We start from the raw sequence: 14623 nt of genomic DNA, 5'->3' as shown, positions 1-14623 counted from the left end.
TTATAATCAGAATTTTAAATAAAGTGTGACACAGTGACTTGTGTTAACCGTCCCACTTCTGCTCTTAATCCCGTAGAGAGTACTTTACTTGAGAATAAATACTAGATAAATGATAGAGTGTAGAAGCCTCCTCAGAACTCATAGTTGCAACAAAAGAATGTCTAGAATTTTTGTTATCACTGACACTGATCAACAGAGAAACTGCTTTATTGTGATATTCCAACATGATCAGTGAGGTGGGAATTATTTTCTCCAATTGTGCAGAGTTTTCCCCTGCTTATTTTCACTTATTTTACTTTTCATTCAAGTTCCCACCTCCACTGGTTAAAATCAGTAAGACATAATTGTCCTTCAAATAACATATGGACTAAATATTGAAGTGCTGTTGTACCACATCATAATGGTGCTTTTTTTTGTGTGTGACAGTATGAACTGTAAGACGTGCATCATCATAGGGAATGGAGGAATCCTCACCAACAAGTCTCTGGGACAGAAGATTGATGAGTTTGATGTGGTGGTCAGGTACGTTTTGACACAGAAGTATTCTACAGACAGCACATACTGTACTGCCCCTTTTTCTGTTCCTTGAACTAATAGTCTGAGTATGAAAAACTAGATGTGGCATAATGCTACTGATAAAAGAGACACTAAAATAAACAAATCAACTAGTAAATGAATAGAATTAAATACACATTTGAGTTATTTGATAACTCGGTCGCCTCCCTCTCAGTCTGGTCAGTCTCCTCTGGCCACTCTAATAAATACAGAATTTTTGCCCACAAAACTGCTCCTCACTGATGTTTTTCGTTTTTAGCAGCATTCTCTGTAAACCCCAGAGACTGTGTGACCTTGAAAATTGCGTTTCTGAGATTCTCAAACCACCCTCCCTCGCCCCAACAATCATTCACAGTCAGAGACACTTAGATCACATTTCTTCCTCATTCGGATGTTTGGTTTGAGCAACAGCTGAACCTCTTGACCATGTCTGCATGCATTTATGCTACGAGTTGCTGCTACATGATTGGCCAATTATTTGCATCAACAAATGAATGTACAGATTGAATGTATGTCTAATTAAATAAGTATCACTGAAACACAAAAATGTCCATTACGATAAAACTCCATTCCATCTCTATACTATGTCTTTTAATGTATTCATGTCTTTTAATACAGCCAGAGTATATTGATTTAAATTTTTTTTCAGGATGACACTTGCTTGTCAGTCATCCTTTGAGGGCAGAATCAACAATGATGATTGGTTGCTCTGTGTCTTAGCAGAGATGCAGGGAAAAGCAGGTCTGGTCAGTGAAATACTGTTGCAAATGAAAGAACAGAGGAGTCTTGAAACAACTTCATGTGTATTGCGGATCTTTATGTTTTACACAGTGTCGTAACTTTTTTGGAATCAGGGTTCTATTGGTGTGACTTGATAGCTGTCAGTTGTGTTTATACTGTCTGTATCTCTATTAAGCTATGAAAAAAAGAGGCCTTCACAGGAGAGGAAATAAAAATGTAGTGAAATAAATGTAAAAACCAGCCTTCAAATAGATACTCTGAATACATAAAAACATATAGATTAGAGCTGGAATGGAGTTTTCTAATTCTAAACATATTTATCTCAGTGGATGCCAATTTATATTTGTATCTATTTATTTTATTTCTTAGTCATATTTATTTAATTATTTCATTGTCTCTTTATGTGTTCATTTGGTTAATATAAGATAAGATAAGATAAGATAAGATAAGACTTTATTGGGAAATGTAGTCATTACAGCCGGCAGGTATTACAAAGAGCAAGCACAGTGGCTTAAAGAGGTATAATGGAATACAGGGCAAAATATTATACAGGGTACAGAATAGAAAAAACAACTATGTACATTTGTACAGATTCTAAAAAAAAGAATTGTAAATGCCATAAAAAATGCTACTGCCAACAGTACTGTTGCTAATATTCTTACGAGAAAACTAACTAATGACATGTATTGCACGTGAGAAGTACTAGGTCTATGTATATGCACAATATACACAGTTTATAAAAGTACTGTTGCCAATATGGATAAGAAATAGTGTTATTGCACAGTTGAGAGAAATATACAACTTAACAATTGCACCAGATGAAATGGATAAATGTGAGCAGATATTAGCCTTGATAACAGTAGTGCAAAACAAAAGTGGGTTTATGATGTAGAATTAAGAAAGACAGCATCAACACAGTGCTACTTTACACGATGCTGGAGTTATCGTCTGACAGCTGTTGAGATGAAGGACCTGCGGTCTAGCGTTCTTTCTTACGGACTGGATGCAGCAGTCTGTTAATGAAGGAGCTGCTTAAGCCCCCCACCGTCTCATGCAGGGGATGGGATGGGTTCTCCATGATCAATGTCAGCTTGCCCCCCCCCCAGTTCAGCTCCCACTGCACACTCCTCAGCTCATCTTTGTTCCCTGATTGAAAGACCCTCTTCTTCTCGTTGAGTTGAGTTGAGTTGAGTTCAGTTCAGTTGAGTTCAGTTCAGTTCAATTCAGTTCAGTTCAGTTCAGTTCAGTTCAGTTCAGTTCTGGGAACTGAAAGCCTGGATGTTTTTGTTTTTTGATGATAGTATAGCCCATCCCATAACTACTGTCACCATATTGATTCCAAGTTCACTCTGTTGTTGGTCTCAGACTCTTTGTATGAACTGGTCTCATATGTAATTGGGGTTTAAGGTTTGTAGTTTTTTTTCCTTTTCTTTTTTTTTCTTGGTAATCTGTGAGTATGAATATCAAAAACAAATTGAGATTTACATTTTTTTTTCTTCAAGAGAGACCTTGCAAGGAAGGCAACGTGAAGACATTGTTACAGCAGTAAATACGATACAAACAAATTGCTTTAGCTAAGACATGTCAGCGCACTATAAAAGAGCATTAGGACTCTGACATCCTGATAATGTGATCTGATTTATCCTGTAAGCTTTTGTATTTAGTAATTTGATAATGTACAATTACAGATTTAAAAAAAAAATTACCTGTTTTGATTATTTTGGACACCGTATTTTATGATTGATTGATTGTGCAGCTGTGTCATACAGGTTAAATGAGGCCCCAGTGAAAGGCTTTGAGAAAGATGTCGGCTCCAAGACCACCATGAGGATCACCTATCCCGAGGGTGCCATCCAGAAGACGGAACGCTACGAGACTCAGTCTCTGTTTGTACTCTCTGCCTTTAAAGCTCTGGACTTTAAGTGGCTCCGACACATGGTCTTCAACCAGAGGCTGGTAAGTCAGCTGAAAACTGCTTATTTCGCAACTGCACCAGCGAATGTACCTGTTGCCAGACACTTGATGATATGGGTGACTGACTCACTCAGTTTTGTGGCATGGACGGTGAGAATGTTTCTATCCAGTTGTTTTTATGCACAATTGTTTTTGATTTGCACATTGAAAATCCTTAGTGGAAACACCAGATAAACTACACAAATATCAAAAAAAGTCAGAAACAGAAGATGTGATAAACTCTGACGGAAACAGCCAGGCTAGCAGTGTGGTTCTATTGATGGCACTCGCATCTGCAGGATAGAGGAAATCCTCGCTCATTCCAGTGTTATTTTGAGGAGAGGGCAACTACTCATGATGCACAGCTACTCTGGGAGCCTCCTCTCTCCTTGTCTCCAGTGACACATATTCAAGGGATTGGAACACCCTTGATGATGGCAGACCTCAATCAGTTTCCAAGTCAGGACAAAAGGACAGAGTGAAAAAGATGGGAGGAAGCATATTTAGCAGAATGTAAAGCACCCATCGTGATCCCCTGACACCATTAGGTAGACATTTGTGTTTTTGAACTATTATATATATTGTAACTACTATAGCACGTGGATCAGAAGAGATCCAATTATTCATTCAAAGAGACACAAATGATGGGAAGCAATGATAAAAAGTTCTGATGTTGCTATTATTTGATAATTATTTGATTATCAAATAATTATTACACTCTCTTGAATATATTCACATACTGTAGGTTGATAGAAACGCATATATTACTCAATAAAATAATACTAATAAACTTTTGTCGCACCTTTCATACAAGACATGCAGCTCAAAGTGCTTTACAGCAAAGAAATCCCATGCACCACGTGCTTCTCATAAAAAAGACATAGAATGAACATAAAAACAGAGATAGAAAATAAATGTAAAATAAGATGGAGAGTAAAACCCACTTCATAATAATAGTAAAAGTAAGATGCATAGCACATGCATAACACAAGATGGAAAATAAAACCACTGAATAATAGTAATAAGCAATAATCAGAAGCAGGAACAGGTCATTACTGGTCTAATACTGAAAAATTGTCAGTGTTTAACCCTGTTGTTATCACCAGGTCCATAATGTTACTATGCTGATGAGTGGCTTCATTTATATTACAAGTCAAAGCTGTCCAGTAAATTCACGTGCTGTAGCTTTGGAGTCATTCTTTCTGTTGATATAAATATTTAGGTCTCTCCATTGAAGATTAATCTGTCATATCTAGAGATACCAAGTATGATCAGATCTGAGAATTCCTACATAAACACTGATGAATATCTTGGTGATAATTACAATGTGATGATGAGCACTGATAATTCTGCTTAAAGCTCAAGAGCAAGATAGTTAAATGATAGACATTCACCCAGGTCAACGTAATTACACACAAACTATGTGGAAAAATGGCTGTAATCCCTCATCCTTTCTTTTTTGTTTGACTGACTGATAAAAAATATAATTTGGAGGCCAAGCCTCTATCATTGTCGCCACACCAGTGGTGCTGTTTAGCTAAGTCTCAATTAAAAGCATAAAGTGCTAATTCTTTTCAGTTAACAGATCATTAACCAGAAAGGGTTTGTTAGTAATGATCTGACTTTGAAAAGAGTTAATTTCAACTGCAGGGATTCTATGACGAGACAGGAGACTGACTGTGGCTGAACATTGACAAATTTAAGAGACAGCTACCAGATGGTCTGTGATTGCCATGATGTGTTTGACCATGCCGCCAACTGTTTAAGATCACTGGTATATTTATGGAAGTGGCATGGTGTCTGTCTCATTTCTGATAGACATAGATAGAGTGATGATGTCTGTGTTTACTGTTGTTTAGTAGTTCACCAGTTTGATTGAGCCTCATTGTGGCATCTTAAACTAAGTCCTTGATTAGTGAATGTTGTGGAGGTGGGGAAGGGGGATGTCGGGTCCCTGGATAAATGTGATGAAGGGGAGGATTTGAATGTGATGAAGGGGAGGCATTGAATAGCTGACTGGATAGAGACACCCTCTGAATAGCTTGGGTGATTTGCAGCAGAGGATCAGGTCAGTCTTACCCGCCTGTGCAGGCTGACTGTGCATTCTTATTTTGGTACAGCATGCTAAGAGCATGAGAAGGTTGGTACCGCGCAGTCTGCAACAAGTGAGGTTTAGATGCACTCCCATCAGGTCTAAAGCGGTCTTAACAGTTTCAAAAGATACTGAAATTGTCAATTAAAATTTATCCCATGAGTTGAAAGATTCAATTCCTTTCCCCAAGGTTGGAATGGGGCCTGATATAAATATGTACATATATAATACAAAAAAGCAAAAGTCTTTTTCAGGATCTCAGCCAGTTTTCCTTCACAGAATTAAAAATTGTGTAACATCTAAATGGAAATATAACTGTGTATGAGCTTCATCAGCCTGCAGTCAGCACTCTTTCCCTCTGCCATTTTTTTCACAGCACACACAACTCCTCACCCTCAGACTCACTCACACTCACACTTCTGCCTTCATTTAATTCTTACTGTTGAATTTCTATATTCATTCATTCATTCATCTTCTATACCCGCGCATTCGATTTCGGGGGGCTGGGGCTGCGGGTTGCGGGGGGCTGGAACCTAACCCAGCTAGCAATGGGCGAGAGGCGGGGTACACCCTGAACCGGTCGCCAGCCGATCGCAGGGTTACATACACAGACACACAGACAGACAACTCACACACTCACACTCACACCTACGGACAATTTAGAGTGAATTTAGAGTGAGTAAGGAGCATGTTTTTGGTCCGGAGTGCCCGGAGAGAACCCACGCATGCACGGGAAGAACATGCAAACTTCACACAGAAAGGCCCTGCCCGACCCAGGGTTCGAACCAGCAACCTTCTTGCTGTGAGGCACGCGCACTACCTACCTACTACCGTGCCGCCCTGAATTTCTATATTCTATGATAAAATAACATCTTAATTTTTCAAACTAAATGAAAAATATTATGCAAATATATATTATGTGTAAAAGTAATCCCTGAGAGTGTGTGCTTCTTCACTCTAACTACAGTAGCAGTAATAGTAGCAGTTGTTTGTAGAAATAAAGTTAGGTGATTTAAAATGTAATAAGGAACGAGGAAAACAACACCAACTGAGATTTTGTATGTAGAGGGGTCTGTCTTGATCACTTGATACTCACTGTTCAATACCTGAAATTGTAGTGGAGAGGGACAGTTACCTGAGCATATATGAGGGTAATAATTCCAGTAATTATATCTGCATATCAATATTGTCCCTCTGTTTAGGCTTTTAGATAGTTTTTATAAGTGTCAACATCATCCCAACATACCAAGGCTACCTCCTCTGCTGTCATATCTTTCAACAACTAGCTTTAAGTACAGTCTTTATGTTTGTGCATGCTTGAGTGGGAATGTAACACATTCCTGCAACCAAACTCACAACATGCCTGCTTTGTACTCCCGCTCCATTCCTCTTTCCTGACAGTAGAGCAAATCAGGTCAAATGCTCATAGACCTCATAGATAAAAATGGGAGAATAAAAACAAGTACTGTGATGACTGCTGCCGTACATCTGTGTAGGAGACTCCTCACTCTGTTGTCCTCACTCATGCTCTGTGTAGGAGACTCCTCACTCTGGGCGTTGTCAGAGAGTGATGCTCCTTCTGCCTCACAATCTTTTGCCCTGACAGACTCAGATTTGCACAAACACAATCTACAGCTGACATAAAAGCAATGGTCAGCACTGGCTAAAAAGGATAAAATGCTACCAGAAAGTTGCCCTTTGCTAATAAGATTCTAGGTTAAGAGATTTGTTATTGTGATAAAACACTGACAGATCTGACAAAGATATATTTGTTTTAATCTCATTAATGCCGACGTAAGGAGAGTAAATATAACATAATACAATTCAACAGCAAAACAAACTGCAGCCTCCAAAGTGAGCATAAAGTTGAATCATCACCTCAAGAAAAACCTTCATGAAGGCAGGATTTAGTGGTGGACTGTTACACTATATTGCCAAAAGTATTCACTCACCTATCCAAATAATTGAAATCAGGTGTTCCAATCACTTCCATGGCCACAGGTGTATAAAATCAAGCACCAAAGTATGCAGATTGTTTCTACAAACACTTGTGAAAGAATGGGTCGCTCTCAGGAGCTCAGTGAATTCCAGCGTGGTACTGTGATAGGATGCCACCTGTGCAACAAGTCCAGTCATGAAATTTCCTCGCTCCTAAATATTCCAGTCAACTGCCAGTGGGATTATAACAAAGTGGAAGTGATTGGGAAGGACAGCAACTCAGCCACGAAGTGGTAGGCCACGTAAAATGATGGAGCAGGGTCAGTGGATGCTGAGGCGCATAGTGCACAGAGGCTACCAACTTTCTGCAAAGTCAATTGCTACAGACCTCCAAACTTCATGTGGCCTTCAGATTAGCTCAAGAATAGTGCGTAGAGAGCTTCATGGAATGGGTTTCCATGGCCGAGCAGCTGCATCCAAGCCACACATCACCAAGTGCAATGCAAATCGTTAAATGCAGTGGTGTAAAGGACCCTGCCACTGGACTCTAGAGCAGTGGAGACACGTTCTCTGGAGTGACGAATCACGCTTCACCATCTGGCGATCTGATGGACAAGTCTGGGTTTGGCAGTTGCCAAGAGAACGGTACTTGTCTGACTGCATTGCGCCAAGTGTAAAGTTGGATGGAGGGGGATTATGGTGTGGGGTTGCTTTTTAGGAGTTGGGCTTGGCCCCTTAGTTCCAGTGAAAGGAATTCTGAATGCTTCAGGATACCAAGAGATTTTGGACAATTCCATGCTCCCAACTTTGTGGGAACAGTTTGGGGATGGCCCCTTCCAGTTCCAACATGAATGTGCACCAGTGCACAAAGCAAGGTCCATAAAGACATGGATAAGAGAGTTTGGTGTGGATGAACTTGACTGGCCTGCACAGAGTCCTGACCTCAACCCGATAGAACACCTTTGGGATGAATTAGAGCGGAGACTGAGAGCCAGGACTTCTCATCTAACATCAGTGTGTGACCTTACAAATGCGCCTCTGGAAGAATGGTCAAAAATTCCCATAAACACACTCCTAAATCTTGTGGAAAGCCTTCCCAGAAGAGTTGAAGCTGTTATAGCTGCAAAGGGTGGGCCAATGTCATATTAAACCCTATGGATTAAGAATGGGATGTCACTTAAGTTCATATGCAAGTCAAGGCAGGTGAGCTAATACTTTTGGCAATATAGTGTATATTGAGCTGCAAGCTAGGCTGACTTAATAAAATGGCAGCCAAGTGTATATGAGACTGGCATAAGAATATTGGCAATAGTACTTTTTATGGCAGTAGGATGTTATGGCATTTACTATTTTTTGTAATCTGTACAAATGTACGTATACATAGTTGTTTTTCTATTCTGTTTCCTGTACACTTCTTTATGCCACTGTGTTTGTTCTTTGTAATGCTTGCTGGCTGTAACGACTGATTACGGTGTGGGATCAATAAAGTCTTATCTTATTCTGAACAACCTTCTTGGGAATCAGTATTTAAAAAGAAAACCACCATTACTATTATCTGTGATAGGAGGTACCATTGCGTAATTGTTGCTAATAGCACTTACCAGCTTATTTGGTAGGCGAATACAAGTGTTTAAGATATGTCAATCAAGGCACTATTTTTATCCACTTGAAGGACACCTAAGCAAGACAGAAGAGATCAAAAAGAGTTAGTGCAAATGCAAAATTCTGGTCCAATTGGACATAGGTGCTATGAGGCAGTGCTACGAAGTAATGTATAGACTGCATAGAGTGAACAGAGAGTTTTTTGGGGTTTTTCTTAAGAAAGTAGGTGTTCAGTAACGAGCTTGGTTTTTAGTTTTTTTCTAAAGATTGAGAGGGACTCTGCTGAACAAATGGAGTTTGGTAACTCGTTCCACCACCAGAGAACTACCAAAGAAAACAGTCTAGCTATAGACTTAGGGCATTTTTGAGCTGGGAACACCAGGCAGCTTTCCAGAGCAGAGCATAGTGAGCAGGAGGGAGCATAAACCTGAGTGAGGGAGTTCAGGTAGGTCGGAGCGGTTTTGGTGGCAATTTTGTAGGCGAGCATCAACGGCTTATACTTGATGCGTGCAGCAACTGGGAGCCAGTGGAGGGATATGAACAGCGGAGTGACATGCACTCGTTTGGGCTGGTTAAAGACCAGGCAAGCCGCTGCATTCTGGATCATCTGCAAGGGTTTTAATGAACGTGCTGGGAGCCCTGTCAATAAGGAATTAGAATAGTAAAGGCGTGATAGTACTGGCACTTGTACTAGGAGTTGTGTTGCATGCTTAGACAGGTAGGATCTGATCTTCCTGATGTTGTACAGGGCAAATCAGCATGACCGAGCAACAGAGGCCACATGCTCTTTCAAAGTTAGTTGGTCATCAATCATGAAACCCAAGTTTCTGGCAGATTTTGCGGGAGTGAGCAGAGCTGAGTCAGTGCTGACTCTGTAGTTAAATTCTGTGATGCTTTTAAGTTACTCTTTTATTCAACTGTATCACATCTCAATCCAGAGCCACTGGTAAAGTAATTAAATGATCCTTACCTATCTATCCTCGACCAAATTGCACCATTTAAAATCAGTAAACTAAAATCAAATACCCTACCCTGGCTGAATGATCGCACTCAAGCCCCAAAGAGACTGAAAATCTGAACAACGATGGAAAGTCAAAAAGTTTGAAATAACACATGACTCCCTAAAAAGCCAAATGGGAGTTTATCAGAAAGCAGTTAAGGATACAAGATAGGATTCATTTTCCGAACTGATGTGTAAAAACAAACATAATCATGAAGTTCTCTTTAAGATGACTCATTCTGTTATTAGTGATCCCTCCACTTCTGGTCCTTCATCCAATATTGAGCTGTCCAAAAAAAGTCCTCACTTATTTTGTAACGAAGGTGTAGAATATGAGATCCCATATCCCGCCTGACCTTTGCATTCTTTCCATTCCCTATGTCTATTCTGCTGTTTTTATCCAGTTTCAACACATCAGAATTTCAGTGTTAGGCAGTACACTCTCCCATTTAACAACTGTCTGACCTCTTGTTCTTTTCCAGAAAGTTTTAAGCATGCCCAGTGTTCAGAAAACCCGATTTGGACCCCCTGTCTTCTAAGTAACTACAGACCAATCTCCAAACTGTCTCCAGGTTATCTAAAATTCTGGAGAAAGTATTTTTATCCCATCTCATATCTTTTTTGAATAATAATAGTATCGAGACAGCACTTGTTAATGTTACTAATGACCTACCATTAACTGTAGACAGAGGCGACTGCTCGATTTAAGTTTTCTTACATTTAAGTGCTACTTTTGACGCAGTCAATCTCAGTATCCTTTTACATCATTTGGAGACCTAGGTAGGCATCAAGGGCTCCCCTCTTAGCATATTACACACAAGCTTCTCCATCAGAACTTTTTCTGTCACTCTTCTTTCTCAATGGTTCAGTTGAATTTTGGTGTTCCTCAAGGCTCAGTTCTTGGTCCCCTTCTTTGCCAGGTTATGCAAAATCGTGATGTGTTTTACCATTTTTATGCCGATGACAGTTATACATGCTGGTAAAACCTTCAGATTATAGCAACCTTACAATCACACATTGATGAGTGTTGTTTTGTCATGTTTTTTCCAGCTGAAGTTAATGTCTAAAATTAGGTCATTTTATTCAATTGCCAATCAACAAAAAGTTGTGCATGTATCTATTCACAGTTTGATTACTGCAATGCATTGTACTCTATACACTGGTATCAGCCAGGGCTCCCTCCACTGTCTCCAGCTGGTACAAAATGCTGCTGTTCGACTCAGTACCAGAAATTTAAATGGTCTTAAATACATCTCTGATTTTCTGTGTCCTCTCGACCACTAAGATCCACAGATAGAGCCCTGCTGGTTAAGCCAAGGTCACAGTTTGTGACTCAGGGTGATTTTTGGTATTACATTATGGAACAATCTGTCCAGTGAACTCAGACAGACTAAATCTCTGACTTCTTTTAAATCTCTTCTTAAAACTTTTTGTCAAAGGCTTGGGAAATGTTTGATATATGTTTTATCTATACTGTTTTTATCCCTATTTATTTGATCTTATTCATTGCATTGTCTTTACTTCCTTCGTGCTCATGGCCCTGGCCTTTTCCTTATTTTATCTGCCTTGTCTGGTTATATGTTTTCTTGCATGCTCATGGTGCCACAAGAGGAAAATCAGGTGATCACTTAAGTTGTTAGGATACAGCCTGGGAACCATAATTTAAATTGTCTATACAAAATGTTTGTCAGTATATCTAGTAGATGTAGAAATATTGGATCGGATGTTTGACAATATCTTTGACACTTAAATTACTTAGTTATAATTATATGGTATACCTCTTATTCATATGCTAATAACACCATGCTTATGACGCTTGATATGGATTTGTCTGGAGTGAGTGTATGTAAACACACTGATACTGTTATTAAAAGGATGTGAGAATTGCTTGTCATTTGATCCTGTCTGCTCTGTGCAGATGACTGTTGTGTTCTTCCAGTGCTGCCAGCAAAGTAGAGGTGTTGGGTTTCCAACTCAGATAGACGAGCAGAATGGTCTTATTCAGACAGGATTACCATCTTATCTGTCAGTGAGGAGCTTACAGTCTAACAGGGTAACAGTGCAATGGTAGTAAGCTCATATCATTGCTGTTTGGTGTCTCCTTGCCCTCCCCTTCAGCATACCTCAGCGAACTCAGTGGCAGGTATCCCAGTAACTGCTCATAAAGAGGCATCAGGATTGCTGAGCAGCCTGCTGATGATTAGTGTAATGACCCCAGGTATACTGATACAGGGGCTTCCTCCTCTGACTGGCTTCGTTTGCTCCACTTGTTTTTCATCAGTGATTTAATGGTGTTGACCGGAGAGGCTTCAGCTCAGGGTATTGCTTTCACAAAGTTGCTTAAGCGCCATCATGTTTTCCACCTTACATCTCACCCCACCAGGTGATTGTTGTAAAAACTGACCACTATTCACTGTGTCAATGTAAATAGAAATTATCCAGCATTAACATTTCAGATTACCACTACTACCAGTAGTGCCACTTTCTTAAAGAAACGGAAATTGTGTATATTGCTACTGCAGTAAACAGAAGGATAGAAAGAATTTTAAATCTTTTGAAAATTACAATTCTGAATTCTGAAAAAAACATTTGTAACACAACAAAGCCTTTTTGTGTTTTATAAATAAATCATACAGACCAACATATTGGATATTATTATCTTATAAGAGATAAATCAGTATTGGTATGTGAGTCACACTTAAGTTAATAGTAAACGTCAGTACAGAAATGTGACTTTTTCAACTATACAATGTCACACTTATTACATATATCAACTTTAAGGGATTTTAACTCAAAGCTTTTCTTTATGTTACATGTTTATGCCTCAAAAATCCAGTATCATGAAAATTTAGGTTCTTAGGTAGTTGTAGTTTCAGTTTCAAAATAATAGATAAAAAGCCCCCCTTTATGCACCGTGTGGCACTTAAAGCTGCATTAATTGGGTTTTGACCAGAAGAACTCAATGAAAGTTGACAGTCACATAGCCCTGACAAATTATGAGACTCTAATAGCTAACATCTTGGCAAACATTGCCCTATTTATACATTGCACAGAGCAACATTACCACCCCACTTGAGTTGTGTTTGTGTTTGATGAATGTGAGTTCAGCATTTAGCTTTAGCTCTGGTTTTATCTCCATCAGCTCCTTTGAAAAATATCTGGCTCATCCACTAAATGTTCCAATGTGCTCACTAGCTATTCTCTAACAGCATCTGCTGTTTGGTGCTGGGCAAGGAGTGTACAGTGGGTTTATTAGAGCTTTTTCACTGAAAACATCTCCCTGTCACTGCTAGAAACCAGCCCACAAAACCAAAACAATGAGCTGAAAGAAGCTCTGTCAAGCTACAGAGCTTGGTGATATGTAAGCCTCTGTGGGTTCATCCTGAGTGACAGCTTTGACATTAAATGTCATCATTAAATTTAATGTTTCAGATTTTTATTCCATTTAAAAACATATTAATTGAAGCAGCTTTAAGCTAATTTTCTTGAAATTAAATCACTTCAGTAAGGAGACAGCATTGAAATCTGATTTCTTGACAAGGCCACAAACTTGAGTTGAAACAAATAGATCTGTACACCAAGCAGTTCCCATTAGAAGGATTTTGATGCTGTGTGACATTTTGGGCACAAGGCCCCATTCTTTGATCTATCACCCATCCCCATCCCATCAGGCACCTGGACATATGTATCTTTTTTACCATTTCTTATAACAACAACAAGCTTGTTCACCATTGATACATTGGCAGTCTTTCTGTTATTCTGCTGCTATTTAGTTAATTATTTAGTTATCTATTCTGCTATCTAGTTTAACTTTTTTTTAAAAAGGAATTGGTATGTAGTAGGCAAACTGTAAACTGTATTTGATTATATTATTTGTGTATTTGTTTTGTGTCTATGATTTGATTGTATGCACATTTTGTTCAGCATGAGGGTCACACTAAGCACACTATTTAATTTCTTTACTGTTTATCTCTCAGCGCAGCACTGATGGGTTCTGGAAGTCAGTGGCCAGGCACGTTCCAAGGGAGCCCAGTGACATGCGCATCCTAAACCCCTACTTCATCCAAGAGGCCTCCTTCAAGCTGATTGGCTTACCTCACAACAATGGACAGATGGGCAGAGGGGTGAGAGAGCTGTTGTTTTCCTAGCAGTCAGTTTCTGTTGACTTCTAGGTAGAGATGTAGCAAGAACAGTGAGCTGTTTCACATACAGCAGTGAGTTAATGGTAAGGACCTGTGGTAGCTGACTCCAATGTCTGTTTGCATTATGAAGGCCTCTGTGAACACACAGCAGATGCTGCAGGGAGCCTGAACACAGTCTGAAAACAAACAGTGTTACCATTAGGCTGTTATAAATAGAACCATGCTTCAGATTTCACATCTGTAAGAGATCCACACAATAACCATACAGTCTAGGTAAGGCTCCCTTGCAATAGATTCACATGTACACTACACATGTTCTCTGATACAGGTCATGGCTCGGCTGCCGTGCAAACTCTTTATATGTTTTTCAGAATATCCCAACCCTGGGGACAGTTGCCATAACAATGGCCCTTCATAACTGTGATGAAGTAGCTGTGGCTGGATTTGGCTACAACATGAGCACCCCCCATGCCCCTCTACATTATTATGAGAAGATCAGGATGTCGGCCATCAAAGAGGTAACTAAAGACCTGATTTGGTAAGATACCACAATGTTAGTACTGTAATTTGTTTGGTGCAATATCTTAATGGCAGGAAACT

At 39.5% G+C, this 14623-nt stretch overlaps 1 protein-coding gene across 1 annotated transcript in view; it reads left to right on the top strand.

Annotated features, from left to right (window-relative positions):
• The window catches only part of st3gal3a (ST3 beta-galactoside alpha-2,3-sialyltransferase 3a), a 49253-nt gene that overhangs the window by 24946 nt on the left and 9684 nt on the right, over positions 1 to 14623 (top strand). Inside the window, exons 8-11 of the mRNA XM_076722963.1 lie at positions 427 to 522; positions 3066 to 3252; positions 13859 to 14005; positions 14395 to 14541. Coding sequence (XP_076579078.1) covers positions 427 to 522; positions 3066 to 3252; positions 13859 to 14005; positions 14395 to 14541 — 577 coding nt within the window. The remainder of the gene's footprint in view (positions 1 to 426; positions 523 to 3065; positions 3253 to 13858; positions 14006 to 14394; positions 14542 to 14623) is intronic.

Source organism: Chaetodon auriga, chromosome 3 (assembly GCF_051107435.1).
Source record: "Chaetodon auriga isolate fChaAug3 chromosome 3, fChaAug3.hap1, whole genome shotgun sequence".
In the NCBI taxonomy this organism is placed as follows: Eukaryota; Metazoa; Chordata; class Actinopteri; order Chaetodontiformes; family Chaetodontidae; genus Chaetodon; species Chaetodon auriga.
This window is presented reverse-complemented; position numbering and strand designations above follow the sequence as displayed.